Source organism: Penicillium brevicompactum (genome assembly GCF_028827555.1).
Source record: "Penicillium brevicompactum strain IBT 35665 chromosome Unknown utg000002l_segment0_segment0, whole genome shotgun sequence".
In the NCBI taxonomy this organism is placed as follows: Eukaryota; Fungi; Ascomycota; class Eurotiomycetes; order Eurotiales; family Aspergillaceae; genus Penicillium; species Penicillium brevicompactum.
This window is the reverse complement of record NW_026623205.1, coordinates 821417-835071: the sequence shown is the minus strand read 5'-3', so window position 1 is coordinate 835071 and position 13655 is coordinate 821417. Positions and strand designations below refer to the sequence as shown.

At 50.9% G+C, this 13655-nt stretch overlaps 6 protein-coding genes across 6 annotated transcripts; 4 read left to right on the top strand and 2 right to left on the bottom strand.

Annotated features, from left to right (window-relative positions):
• Positions 1-821: 821 nt before the first annotated feature.
• N7506_003105 (transcription factor domain-containing protein) lies at positions 822-3039 on the top strand (the record flags this gene model as incomplete). The annotated part of the gene is made up of 6 exons (XM_056952400.1): positions 822-897; positions 946-1000; positions 1064-2132; positions 2196-2302; positions 2354-2649; positions 2699-3039. 6 exons carry the CDS (start codon positions 822-824, stop codon positions 3037-3039), a joined length of 1944 nt encoding a protein of 647 aa, XP_056814092.1.
• A 219-nt stretch (positions 3040-3258) lies between these two features.
• Positions 3259-4923, bottom strand: N7506_003104 (cytochrome P450; the record flags this gene model as incomplete). The annotated part of the gene is made up of 4 exons (XM_056952399.1): positions 3259-3447; positions 3507-4261; positions 4318-4518; positions 4572-4923. 4 exons carry the CDS (start codon positions 4921-4923, stop codon positions 3259-3261), a joined length of 1497 nt encoding a protein of 498 aa, XP_056814091.1.
• A 356-nt stretch (positions 4924-5279) lies between these two features.
• Positions 5280-5899, bottom strand: N7506_003103 (uncharacterized protein; the record flags this gene model as incomplete). Its single annotated transcript, XM_056952398.1, has 2 exons — positions 5280-5768; positions 5840-5899. 2 exons carry the CDS (start codon positions 5897-5899, stop codon positions 5280-5282), a joined length of 549 nt encoding a protein of 182 aa, XP_056814090.1.
• A 548-nt stretch (positions 5900-6447) lies between these two features.
• N7506_003102 (SDR family oxidoreductase) lies at positions 6448-7669 on the top strand (the record flags this gene model as incomplete). The annotated part of the gene is made up of 6 exons (XM_056952397.1): positions 6448-6502; positions 6573-6831; positions 6880-7043; positions 7093-7292; positions 7342-7492; positions 7545-7669. The coding sequence occupies 6 exons, from the start codon at positions 6448-6450 to the stop codon at positions 7667-7669; spliced, it is 954 nt and encodes a 317-aa protein (XP_056814089.1).
• A 372-nt stretch (positions 7670-8041) lies between these two features.
• N7506_003101 (F-box protein) lies at positions 8042-8917 on the top strand (the record flags this gene model as incomplete). The annotated part of the gene is made up of 1 exon (XM_056952396.1): positions 8042-8917. One exon carries the CDS (start codon positions 8042-8044, stop codon positions 8915-8917), a length of 876 nt encoding a protein of 291 aa, XP_056814088.1.
• Positions 8918-12561: 3644 nt separating this feature from the next.
• On the top strand, positions 12562-13602 carry N7506_003100 (uncharacterized protein; the record flags this gene model as incomplete). The annotated part of the gene is made up of 1 exon (XM_056952395.1): positions 12562-13602. One exon carries the CDS (start codon positions 12562-12564, stop codon positions 13600-13602), a length of 1041 nt encoding a protein of 346 aa, XP_056814087.1.
• Positions 13603-13655: the final 53 nt, after the last annotated feature.

Genomic DNA, 13655 nt, shown 5'->3' with positions numbered 1-13655 from the left:
TGAAAAACACGACAAAAGCAAGTCCAGTGTATGTAAAATGAGTGTCTTGACGCGGTTTCGGGTGGGTCAGGCCTGTAACCCATAGAACATGAAAACATGCATAACTTTCAAGGGGAAGAGGCAGAGGGTCCGGAGGAGCTTACTTGACACTCCGAAAATGAAGTGAGACTCATGGCTTCAGCTCTTCATTGACCGAGTGAGGCGCGCGGCTTGTGGTGTTTGCTCTTGTGGACACGAGCAGGCTGCTCCGCCAATCATTTTAACCATAAAAGGGAAGTCTTGTCCTGAAAGAGTCTAGAGTGCATGCACCTGTATCCGTGTGCAGGGGGCCAAATACGGAGTCTTTGACCAATCGACATTTGAGGCGGTGAAGCAGAAAGCAATCGATACTATTCAGGAGTCTTGGGGGCTGTGTGCATCGCCCCATTCTCCAGGCCAATTGAAATCTCACACCATGATGCCGGATCATTTGATATCAGGGGAGTCATCCTGCAATCACTCCAAGTAACTCTTCAGCTCTAAATTTTTTTAGTCCTCCATCATCTCCACTCTTTTGACTGGAAACTGTTTGAAAAAAAAATGCAAAGATCAATATTAACGCTCCCTACCAGAACTTGGCAGACTCGATCTTTTCAAGATACAAACAGCTCCCAATGATGGCTACAAAAAATGGAATATGATCTAAATTTCAATCCTAATGGACAGCAACAAAAATGACATAGGGCATGCCACTTCTCCAACCCCCGCACTTTCGGCATCCACTTTGCCGGGGCAATGTCGATCATCCCGAGGTCGATTTAAACACTCTTACAACCCCCACGATGGATGAATGGATTTGCGAAGTATGCTGCTCGACATTCAGCCGACCAGAACATCTCAAGCGTCACTCCTTGTCTCGTACGTATCAAATTCTCCCAGCAAAAACCGATCATTGACACCGAGCAGATGAAAATACTAGGCCGCATGTCTGCGGACCATGCGGAACTAGGTTCAATCGAAGGTGCGCACTGGACCAAAATCGATTTTAGAACAAATCAGCTTATATACTCATATCAAAAACCAGGGACTCACTGCGTCGCCATGAACGGACTTGCAAGCTTCGTAATGCAACTGAAGAATTCGCTGACAATGAGTTCTACCACGATGCCGATGAAGAAAATGAGCCAAAGCGGCGATGCTATTCAATACACACAGAGGATATCACCTCGATTCTTGCTAGTGGGCCTATGGATGTCTCAGGAGGTCCAACCCTCCCTTTGGGATCAATACTCGGGCAAGAAGATTTGAGTGCAGATCATCATCCACAAATAACCGATGTGAATGAGGGTAACCTGACGCTATGTGAGACCAATGATGGGTCATTATCAGACTCATTTCCCAACCCTGATCAGTTTTGGTTACAAGAAATGCCATCACCGCTCGACTTCTCTACTCTGGATCTATTGTTTTCCTCTCAAATAGATTCCGACACCATCAAAGCCGAGAAACTAGAACACTTGGCATACTTCACCAGCTCCAGGGGGATGTCCACCTTTGCCGACCGGGAAACATTTCAAAAGAATCAAAGGCTAGTCGCCGAGGACTATAAGAACAGACAGGAAGACACGGGAACGACTCTTGAAACCGATCCTTTGTCCATCAAAGCACTGGAACTGGTTGAAAGCTTACGAGATATCATGACAAACAAGCAAAACAGCGACGTGATCACAATTGAATGGTCGTCAGCGACACAGACTCAGTGCCAGGGGTTCTTCTCACCTATCAACATCAATCGTTTTCTGGAATACTTCTGGGCTCTTTGGTATCCGAACTGTCCAATCATCCACAAGCCCCTATTCAATCCGAACAACGCATCACCTGCCCTGCTGTGCGTAATGCTACTTGTAGGGGCTTGTCTGTCGCCTACCAAAAACGATGCTCAAAGGGCTAGAAAATGGCTCGACAGCGCAGAGGAACTCATTTTCAGAAATGAATGTTTTCGAACTACCAAGACGCCTTCGGGAGCAACGCATAACAAGGAATGGCTGCAAGGAATCCAGGCAGGGTATCTTATCTGCTCTCTCCAGAAGCGAGAGGGTCCCGGGGCGACACAAGCGCGGATCCGACGATATCGTCATGCATCGATGGTGACAGTGAGTTGATCAGCTCTCTGAGAAAAACTTCATTCAACTTTGGCGCTGACTTCAAATGTGCAGCTGGCAAGGCAAATGGGGATGGCAACGGCATCACACAAGAGTTTGGAGACCAACTGCGACCCGCAAACTTGGTGGCGGCAATTCGCTGAAGAAGAAGAGTTGATTAGGTAGGATTTTCGGCTGGACTTAAAATGCCGAGCTCGTTTTAACAATGACAGGACTGTCACCTTTGTCTTTCTCATCGATGCTGCGCTTGTCATTTTCCATAACTCACCACCGCGTGTGGTAGTGTCCGAATTGAAGATGAACGTTGCCTGTCCCGAGGCGTGCTTTCAAGCCGAGTCTGCAGCGGAGTGTCAACTGCATCTCGAAGAATGGAAAAAGACCCGATTTTGGAAAAACGGACTATTGATAGTCTCCGTCGTGCGGCAGATATGCCAAAATGATTTTGAAGATGAGCTAGCGCGAGAGTTTTCCCAACTCGGCACGTTGAATCTTTTCACGATCGTTCAAGGTAAGTGAGCCGGATTCTCTCCTCTCTACAAGCGGTAACATTTGACCAGCCATTCACTCTTTGATGTTTCACCTTGAAAACTCGCTCGTCTTTGAAGCGACCATGGCACCGGTGCACACAGGCCTTGAGAATTGGAGGCGCATTTGGGACAAGCGTATACCAGAAGACTTGGATAACCCACAGACGCCAGGTACATTGTGGAAACAAGTGGGATTCCTTCGACAGGCTGCGGAATTCTGGCATCTGGCGCGTATCAAAGCGACGAAGATTACAAGTTCGGGTCAAGATGACGAGGGAACACAGTTGTCTCCGCGTTACGACCATACTGATATGGGTGAAGTCAACGGATTGATTAAGGAGTATCGGCGGATGACTCTTGGAATGACTTGAGCATGTCGGAAGCTGGACCAGAGGCAAATGAAAGGCAAATTTCATATACAAGGAAGTTATACTGCTATGATAGCATTCAATTTACCACCCAACAGAAAGGAAGATACACCAGACCGTCCGTTGACTTCGCCGACCGATGGAATTTCCTCGTCTCGAATCGGCTCCCAGTAGCCGCCGGTGTCTGAAAATCACACTTTCACCTCGGATTCCATATACTCTTCACGTTCGAGAAGCACGGCGTTGTACCCGAACTTCGAAATCCAAAGGTTTCACAAACCACATATTCTCCGTGCGCCATGTTTTCCGCAAAGGCACGAAGTCAAATTCTTGAACGAGCCGAGGAATCACCTTGGACATCTCGAGGATAGAGATGTGTTTACCAATGCAAGTTCGTGAGCCGAGACCGAACTGTTTAGAAATTTCATCAGTATCCGCCACAGCCCAAAAACAATGTATGAAGTACTTACCGGCATATACATCTGGTTCATCTCTTTCAGCTTCTCAGGCTGACTTTCAGCCTCGATCCATCTCTCTGGTCGGAAGATCTTCGCATCGGGGAATATATCCTCATCATAGTGTGCAACCCACGTGTTGACACCAACGACAGTTCCCTCCGACATGAACCGTCCTTGAATCTCAGCTCCACCCTCGGGAACCACCCTCCACATAGGAAGTCCAGTAGCGGGGTGCATTCGCAGTGCCTCTTTCATGACGGCTTGGAAGTAGGGCATTTCCTGCGTTTCATTGAAAGTCGGAGACGGACTGCACCGGCCTTGAGCCGTAAACTCATCCAGCTCCTCGCGTAGTTTCTGTAGGGTCTCGGGGTAACTCAACAGATGCCACATGATTGCCGAGAGACTGATAGCTGTTGTATCAGAGCCAGCTGCGACATTCGTGTTGGCCATGATGAAGATGTGAAGATCGGTTATTTTCTCGGGGTCTTTGTCCCGTACCAGCATCAGCTTCTCCACGAAGTTTTGGGTCGTCTTTTCAGATTGAGTCTCGACATCAGATTTCTTCTTCTTCTCCTGAAGTGCGATCTTTTCTTGCACGAATTTGCGAATGTACGCTCGACCTCCAGCACCGAATAAATTGAGCTTGGCGAGGATTCCGGACAATCGTGGATGCCATTGCGGGTATACGCCGATGAGAGTACTGTAGCTGAGAATTTCTTGCACAGCGGCGATAGCACCATCAATATCATGACCTTGGTCCAGGAATCCTACTTCGGTTAGCGTGCCTACAGATGAACAGAGAAAGATCAGAAGGGCTCCTTACCGAAGCGTTCTCCAAATGTGATGTTCCCGATCACATCGAAGGCATAGCACTGGAACCAATGACCAAAATTGAGGATCTTCCCAGTCCCCGCAAATTCATTGAGACGATCCACAAACAAGTCAGCGCAGTGATCGACGAATGGTTCATAGTGCACCAATGAGCTCATGGAGTACACGCTGGTGAACCGTTTTCTGGTATCAGCTGAACCGAGCTTCGTTAGTATACAATATCAGCCAAGGGAGATGGAGGCGAACAGTGTCTCTTGATATCCCGATCGGCGAAGATGGACCAATGGCCGGCGGGCTTCCATGCATCGTACCACGCAGACTTGGCAAACTTAGAGCCCGGCCCGTAGATCATTTTCACCGAGGCGGCATCGTTGATGCTGAAATGATTGGGGCCGATTTGAACGATCGGACCATGTTCTTGATGCAGGCGGATGTTTTCATGCTCAAAACGGCCACCGCGGAGGTGCTGGAAGTACCACAGGTGGCTGATGCGGGCCCAAAACGGTCCTGGGGTAGATCTTGAGGCTATGAGGGATTTGGAGATTCGGATAATGTGGTATAAAAGGAACACAATGGGAAGAAGGGCGATGATATACATGATTGGAGACAGATACGCTTCTATTCTATCCTCCCAAGGTCTTTTTATAAGTGCGACGGGGTGTATCGCGGTAAGATCCGCCCCCACCCCCGCCGCACTGCGCATTGGACTCGGTGGGCTCCAGTAATCGACCACTTCTGATTGGTCTGTCGTAAATGCTATGCTAGCAGGTTTCGAATAGGGTGAGTCCAGACATTACTTCATTACTACCCGGCTGGAATGGCAAAAGGCAAAAGGCAACAGGCAAAATGTATCAGGTATCAGACATTAAAAAGAACCGTAGCTCCAAAAAAAAAAAAATATAACACAAGAAAAATAGCGAGAACATTCGCCCTCGGTCACTTGAACCGCTGGAATCACCGCTTGTCACCCCAGAGTCCAACAATACCAATCGAAAGTGCAATGCCGGACAACCAAGCCCGCACACGGTGCAGCTTGCGCTCCCGCTCCATCTCACGCTGCACAGTCTCTCCATTGACATCATTCTCAGACTCCACAACCACCAAATCCTCATCCTTCTTAGCCTCCGTCAGAGAGAAGTGCGACACATCCCGGATGACGGCGGATACCCAGTTCTTGAAGCCGAGATGACGGTTGAACCAAAAGTCCACACCGTGTGCGCTGACAGTAGAGAATGCCCACAGCCAGACCATGTAGGGGTGACGGCGACGAGGGGAGGACAAACACCAGGCGAAGCAGAAGCAGGAGTTGGTCAGGAAGGAGAGGCGGAGGGCATATCGGCGACTCAAGCGCTTGACCTCGTTGAGGGAGCGGGCTGCTGAGGTCGCTGTTGGGAGGAGTTGGAGGGCGGGGATCGTGATTGATGAGGTTGAGTAGGAGAGGCCCTGTAGATTCACATTCACATCAGTACTCCGTACGCTGGTGGATGTCGCATTGGAGATGGGGTTGGATGTACCGTAAGCAGACCGAGGGAGACGGTGCCGACGAACTTGCTGACGCTGATGGGGCAGGCCATGATGACGGTTGAATGGCGGAGTCGATGATCGATGACAAGTGCAGCTTTGGAGAAGCGCGAGATCTTTACGAAGAGATGAAAAAAGGCGTCTCGGGCAATTTCCAAGATTGTTTTCGCGGTGACGTCGATAAGCCAATCAGCGCGCGTATCTTGGGACTCACGAACAAAGGAACAAAGTGGTTAATGGGGGGTTCAAGTAGTATATTAGACAAAATATGAATAGTTCAGAGGCTTCAACAAGAGAAGTTAGCTACTTTTCGAGTTCTTTTAGTTGGGTTGTGTAGATTTGGCGTACTATACTGCAAAAATCATACCACACAGCTTATCCTAAGACCATACAAAGATATACTTCACCTTCATAGCCATCTTGACGAATGACAAAAAGACCAGTGTCTGACATCGCCGATCAGGAATAAGCAAGTTGTGTACACAAAAGTCCGTAATCAAAGCAGCCGAGGTCCAGATGTGGGGAAAATGCCGAACGGCCATTTAAACCTCCCTGGATTTCTCCAACTTCCCCCCCACTACATTCCACAATCCTGTTCATCATGCCACTACCAAAGAACGAATATCTCAGCGACTCCTGGAAGGATGGCATCTTCGGTGAGTCCCCAGCCCCGGTCAAAGCCTGGCCGAATCCCGGCCGAATCCCGGTCACGCTAATGCAAGGCAGCAAACAAGGTGGTCTTCTGCACTGGCGGCGCCGGAACCATCTGCAGCGCCCAAGTCCGCGCGCTCGTTCACCTAGGGGCCAACGCATGTATCATCGGTCGCAACGTCGAGAAGACCGAGCGCGTTGCGCAGGACATCGCGACTGCTCGGCCCGGCGCCAAGGTGCTTGGCATCGGATCCGTGGATGTGCGCAAGCTCGAGACTCTGCAGCAGGCTGTGGAGCGCTGCGTGAAAGAACTGGGCGCAATTGATTTCGTCATGTAGGGATCTCTCATCGCTAGATGCTGGATGACATGCTAATCTTGCAGTGCGGGCGCGGCGGGTAACTTCCTGGCCTCAATTGAGCAGCTCTCCGCCAATGCCTTCAAGTCCGTGATGGATATCGATATCCTGGGCTCGTACAACACCCTCAAGGCGACTTTGCCGTACTTGAAAGAGTCTGGCAAGAAGCACAAGATGGACTCGAAGTCTCGTGAGTGGATACGTGGCCACTTGCTAGGCTTGACTAACTGTTGCTGTAGTTCAGTCGTCGCCCCTTGGAACTGGCGGTAGAATCATCTTCGTCAGTGCTACCATTCACTACCGTGGTATGCCTTTCCAGACCCACGTGTCGGTCGCCAAGGCTGGTATCGACGCTTTGTCGCACAGTGTTGCGCTCGAATATGGCCCTCGCGGCATGACCTCCAACATCATCGCACCGGGTCCTATTGCACAGACAGAGGTGAGTAAATGAACTCATCAATACAGAGTTAAACTGACCATATATCCAGGGCTTTGAGCGCCTCCTGCCATCGGATGCTCTGGAGGCCTATATCAAGGGCCAGCCTCTTGGTCGCTTGGGCCACGTTCGTGATATTGCCGATGCCACTGTGTACCTGTTCTCGGACACCGGTAGCTACGTATCCGGCCAGACCCTTGTTGGTAAGTTCGCAGCTCGATCGAAGTGTCTCGTTCGTTACTAACGCGTTTCCAGTTGATGGTGCAAACTGGCGCATGTCGGCGGGCGGCGCGTCCAGTGGGAAATTGTCATACCCCGACTTCTTGCTCTCGGGAGACGATGTGCCTAATGTGACCGGCAAGAAGAAGTCGAAGCTTTGAGCTGGGTGTTCGATGCCGAGCTTGGATATTTTGATCGCCACGTCTCGCTAGGTTGTATCACTATAGTCGCGTTAGATACTAATAGACTGGACATGAAATGCACATATGATACCTGGACCGCACCGCGTACCACTGGCAGACTGAGCATGTTGGTAATGAACGCTTTCTGGTCCTGAGTTGAACTGGGAAAGTAGTTTCACCACGTTCTCCAGCTAACTAGCCACAACCTCTCAAGGATGCCCCGGTCTTCTCCGCTCTCGGCCTCATTGTGTTTTCTTTGATTTCTCTTCCTCTTTCTCACCACCTTTCGTTTGATCTCCTCTTGTCTTACAGATACACATACCACCAGGCCCCACCCGCCATCCAGAAACCATGGAGAACGCCCATGCTGTACTGTCAATTGTCGAAATCCTCGAGAATATCCTCTGCCATGTCGACCAAAAGACCCTCCTTATATCCGGCCAACGTGTCTGCCGCCACTGGCACGATGTAATCGCCACGTCTCCTCCCATCCAGAAACACCTCTTCTTCCGTCCCGATGTGCATCGCAAAAACAAGGAATTGAACCCGATGTTGAACTCAATCTTCCCACACTGGTTCAGAGCCAAGTATCCCGACTGGTTCAAGGCTTATCTCGACATGTATGGTTTGCCGCACCATGAGATCGTCGATCGTGTCCACATGCCTGCGCCTATTGATCGGGGCCCGCGCCGGAAGATTCCCATCCGACTGGATGACCCTGATTTTCCCACACGCTGGTTCAGAATCCCCCCAATGCCATCATTTTGGGATCCCATCCTGCAAGTCGAGAATGCCAGCTGGCGTCGGATGTTGGTACAGCAACCACCGGTCACTGAGTTGGTGACCTACTCATTGCCTGAGGCACCTATCTGGCAACAACAAGGAATCGACGGGCCGTATTGGGGAGTTGGCGAATATCCACCGGGACAGCCAGATACATCGAACGGGGTTCTGATTTCGCATCTTGTGGAATGTAACAGGAACGGTGCGAAGGACTCCTACTGGCCCGAATGGATCACCATGCCGAAGGTTCTGTGGGACAGCGAAGATCATCATGTTCCAGAAGGATTTTGTTGGATTGATCTCGAGGCAGAGCATAGAATCATGCTTCAAGATGCACTGGCGAAGTATGGGATGATTGTGGTGAAGGTGAGGCCTTCGTCTCACTACAAGAGGACATACTGGTCTGCTGAATTCGGACGATACAGAGCAACGTATTACGGGTAGATAGTTTCAGCAATTAAAATAGAGGCCTTGGATCATAATTGCCATTTCAAGTATCTTTCCCGTCAGGATCAAGTAAGGTTCCGAGTAGCGTGTCTCAGCTCTATAAGCGTCACTCTGACCAATTAGCAAGCATGCATCAAGCATAAAGTCGCAGTTTGATTCTACTAAAAGATGGTTTCTTTTGACAACGCGGGTTTGTGTCCTGCAGCAGTCTGTATGGCCCTTCCGGAACTGACTGCAAATAGATATCCTTGAATTATCAAAACTGTTTCGACGGAAAACCAAGCCCGAGGCGCTCTTTGCATCATGTCCCATTTTCAGACCAACAAGCCGCGCCGTCTCATCATAGTAGCCTTGTTTGTTGATTCGATTCACCCCGTCTTCTCTCCGGTCTCTTTATTTGGATGCTGGTTATAGGCCGTCGGGTTATCGCGCTTCGGGATCTGCTTCACGTCAATCTTGAAGCGACATAAACCCTCTGCGGAGAGCGACCTCGAGATGGCCCTGGTGAAATTCCCGTGTGCTCATCTCCCCAGACAGGAACAACAGGGTAGGCTGTACTCTGTCAGTGGGGTGACTGAGCTCGGTCAGTCTGTATGATGGATTTGATGATGCTGTACCTACTGTCAATCCATCCACTGATTAATTTGCCAATACCACAGCCTTGGAGGTTAGTAGCATTCGGTAGCGTTCAATCTCGCAACAAATTACAACTTTCCAGGGTCCGTACCAGTGATCGGGATTTTGGTAACCTTGGAAGTAATTCGCCCTTCCACCCGGCGGGTTGGATTGAGGCGCCTAGCTGGGCGCCCAGATATCTTTTGTTGGATCTCCCAATAGATTCAAAAGCCTAAAATGTCAGGTATCTAGTGATCTTCATTCATTTTCAACATTTTTTATTGGTATTCCTTGCTGTTAAAAACCTTGGAGCCTTGAAAGCAGCTGCCGCCCGAAATTTTCATTCCATGCCTGTCTCACCCTATATATATCTCCCGATCAACCTTGGGGCGTCCACAAAATCAAGAGCGACACCCAAATTTGGACGACAATGAATCTTCCAAACTGGCTCCAAAGCTTGATTTTCATGAGACGAAAATTGATTTCTCCCAACTGTAGGGATGAACTTCCAGATTTGTCCCCACACCCCACAGCCCCACACAAACGGCCCCACAGAACAGATGTTTAGGTTCCGGCGGATCAAAAGCTTGTTTTGACCGACCCACCCGGGACCCATTGTGCGTTCCATGTTCCATGCTCGGTTCTGGAACCCCCAGTGCTTGTAACAGACCAACTGGTTGTCCCCGTAGAATAGGTCTGCTAGTGTTGTGCGTCCACGGGAGCTAGATTTCTCGGTCGGGGCTCGGTGTCTCGTTTACCTGTGGATAGGAGGTGTCAGCGTCAGCGTCAGTATTCTTAGTCTTCCATGCTTGGCCCAGGATACTCAGCGTAGGGGAAATCCAACGCTCAATTGACCTAAGGATAGGCGCAATGGACCCAAAAGAATCCACCCCATGTGTACGACGTTCAGCAATCGGCGATTGGTGTTCGGATGACACCTGCGATCCGTAGGCTCTGGAGTGTGCGGTAAGTCGTCTGAACTTGAGCTGCCGCAAGGAGTTGTAGAAACGTAAGCTCAAGTTTGCTTGGAAGTAGGAATAAATCCGCAACGCGACTTTCGATGCCCACAAGCACCACTGCCAAAAGTCCCACCCTTTCCCGTGCCACTGTAACCGGCATCGCATCCCTAGTATGGGCGAAAATTCGCTGTTCATCTCGACCCCACACGCTACTCGCAAGGCACACACAGCGACCAAACCGTTGATGACGCCACAAGCTCAAGCTGTGCTCATGTGTGCGCCAATGCCCAATCACTATCCCTCTTCTCCGTAGCCCTTGTGTAACCTTTTAACCAAGTCGTATTATCGTCAGAAGTAGGAGGGAGTAGTGGATGAGCCGATCGCGGCCGCGATACCCTAGAGTCAGGTCTGGTAGAAGCCGGTAAAGCAAGCCCCATCCGCACAGCGGTGTCAGCCCGGTGCTTCATCCCCAGATGATTGTAGCCCGTCTCTCGCAGCCATAGTAGCCATTGGAACAGGGCTTTGCGATGTGTCTGCGCCGTCTCCGATGGTGATCCGGCTCGGCAGCCGTGAGGTCGGCCCAGCACCGAGCCCCCCAGGAAGCGACTTCTGTAGCCGCTGAATGCAGATCCCAATAGAGGTCAACGTATTGACTGAGATACTCACGCGGTTTGTGCCCAGTAGATCTGTACCGCCGCCGTGGTCGCTGCGCGGTGATGCGTCCACCGGTGATTGTGCTGCAACTGAGACACGGCCGCAAAGCCCATCGCTAGGCTCCTGATGCTTCAGACTACTGGATTACATGCTAGACATCGTGTCTCAACTGAGTGACAGGCCTTCTCAAGGGTTTACAGCTTGGGATCACGGTCGGGCGCTGCATCCACCACGATGCGACCTTTCAATCCCGCGTCAACGCTACCACAACCTCAATCATGCGTTTCTGGGGTCTATGAGCCTACTAGGATACTCTACTATAGTCGAAATCATCATTTCAGCACGGACCAGGCGATTTCTCCACATCTTGGCACTGTGGGCGCACAGGCCTTGCGGCTCGGCCACGGCCCGCCGCAGCCAGTTCCACCACAACCTCGATTTACTAGGTACCTCGAACAACAAATCTTCTCGGGTTGATTTCTCACGCAATTTGAGTCTAATTGCTACGCAATTTGGGATGTATATACTACTGCAGCTGCTAAATAGTTTTATTTAAAAAGATCCATGGGTTTCTCTATCAAAAAAAGCGGAGATCAAAGCTATAAGAGAACAATGTCTTTGTACCCCCGACCCCCAGATCTCACGAACACAAAGAGGGCAGGCACCCCATTGTGCCTTTCGACCAATGGGAGCTCTCCATTTCTGAGCTTCCACTAGCTCTTCTCCTCGACAGTATAAATTCCCCCACAACTTCTTTCTTCTCTTCTCTTCTTCTTCCTCTCCTCACCATTCTTGACTTTTCGTAAGCGCTTAGCCACTGCACACTGTATGTTCCACCACACTAGTTCCTCGACACTAGAATCATAATGTTGTGTCATACATTCATCTGACTGACTCTCTTCCACAGTGCAACCGTCCCGTCTCCCGACGCTCACCAAGTTTCTGCTCTCGCTTTTTTTGCCCTTGCCATTTCTTCCGCCGCTCCCCTGCTTCGTGTAAGTCCTCCTTCCACCTCATCTCATCCCATCCCACCTCATCCCATCCCACCTCATCAATTCATTGGTCCATACTTTCAACTGTCTTTTCTGGAGTCTTTTTTTCTGACCTGTTTTGAACAGCTTGTTCGTCCTCTCCCCGACGTCAAGACCTCTTTTCTTTCTTTCTCCCACGTCTAGAAAGACGTGCCGGTACGTTCAGCTGTCTTTTCAATTGTCTTTTCAGGTCGTTTTCCTAACGTTTTCCTCTGCAGCCAGCATCCCCTCCCGACTTTCGGTGCTTTTTGTGGCCCGATTTCCTGACCTACTCCTTGCCGTGAGTTGACCCATCTTTGCAAAGGTGCTTTGGTACAAGTGCTAATACATTGACCAGTCGTGAAACTTTATCCCTGTAGATACGACGGTTGTAGCATTGACAATGTCGAAGCTCCCTCGCAACTCTGGGATCCCCTTCATCGTGGCCGGATCCAGTCCGATGGCTGCGCCGCCCGGTTCCAACCGTCCAATCCCATTCAACATGGCTGGTTCCGGACGGTCGGCGGCCGTTCAGCATCCGACTGGGGTCAATCCTCCCTCCCTCGTGTCACCATCCGCCGCCTCAAACAACCAGGCAGGTGCCACGACCCGTACTCAGGGCCCCCCGCACGGGACTACACCCCTGACGAGCCCCGCCACAGCTCACTCTCAATCGTACGGCCAGGCCACAGGCCGTACCTCTTTTCAACAAACCCCCAACGAGGACCTCCCCATGGACATGGACTCAAATGACGCTCCCTCAAATGACCGGCGTATGGATACCCAGATCCGCGCCCACAATGGTCAAGTAGGGACATTTGCTGGACCCAGCCATGCCTCGTCAACCCCATCTCAGTCCGCGGCTCAACCAAAGTTTGGCGTTCCTTCGATGGGTCCCCCCCCTCGCCTGAACGCGGAGTCTCTTCAATCTCTCGGTTCGACCCCGTCTGCTCGTCAAAAGGTGGACACGTGGGCCACCGGGTTCTCCGCCGAGATGGCCTTCGCCAAGAGGGACGCTGATACCGTGATGCGTGGAACATCCCTTCCACCTCCAAACTCCGAAGCCCCAGGAATGGAGGAATGGACAGTAATGGATACCAACGATGAGATGGGGAGTATTGGGGCCCCTACAACGGAAGCAACCCCCGACTACACCGGCCCAAACCAAGTATCACACATCGATGGTTTGGACGCGATAACAAACACCCTGTCAAATTTAGGCTTGAATGAGGACGACCAAGACGAGAACCGCATCATGATCAACAAGGTCCCACTTCGACTGACCTTGGAGTTGCGCGTTAGAAAGTCTCGTCCCACCACAGGTAGGTTGCTCTCTAAGGCGTCGGGATGGGTCACCAAACCTCCTAAGAGAGTAGCCAACCGACAGATCTTGCGGGGGGAAATCCGGGGAAGAGGCAGCTTCGAGTCCGCCAGCTCCTTGTGAGCCCGCTCAAGCCCCTCTTCTTTCGGAGGACCTCAGGGAAGAGCCAGCTGCAA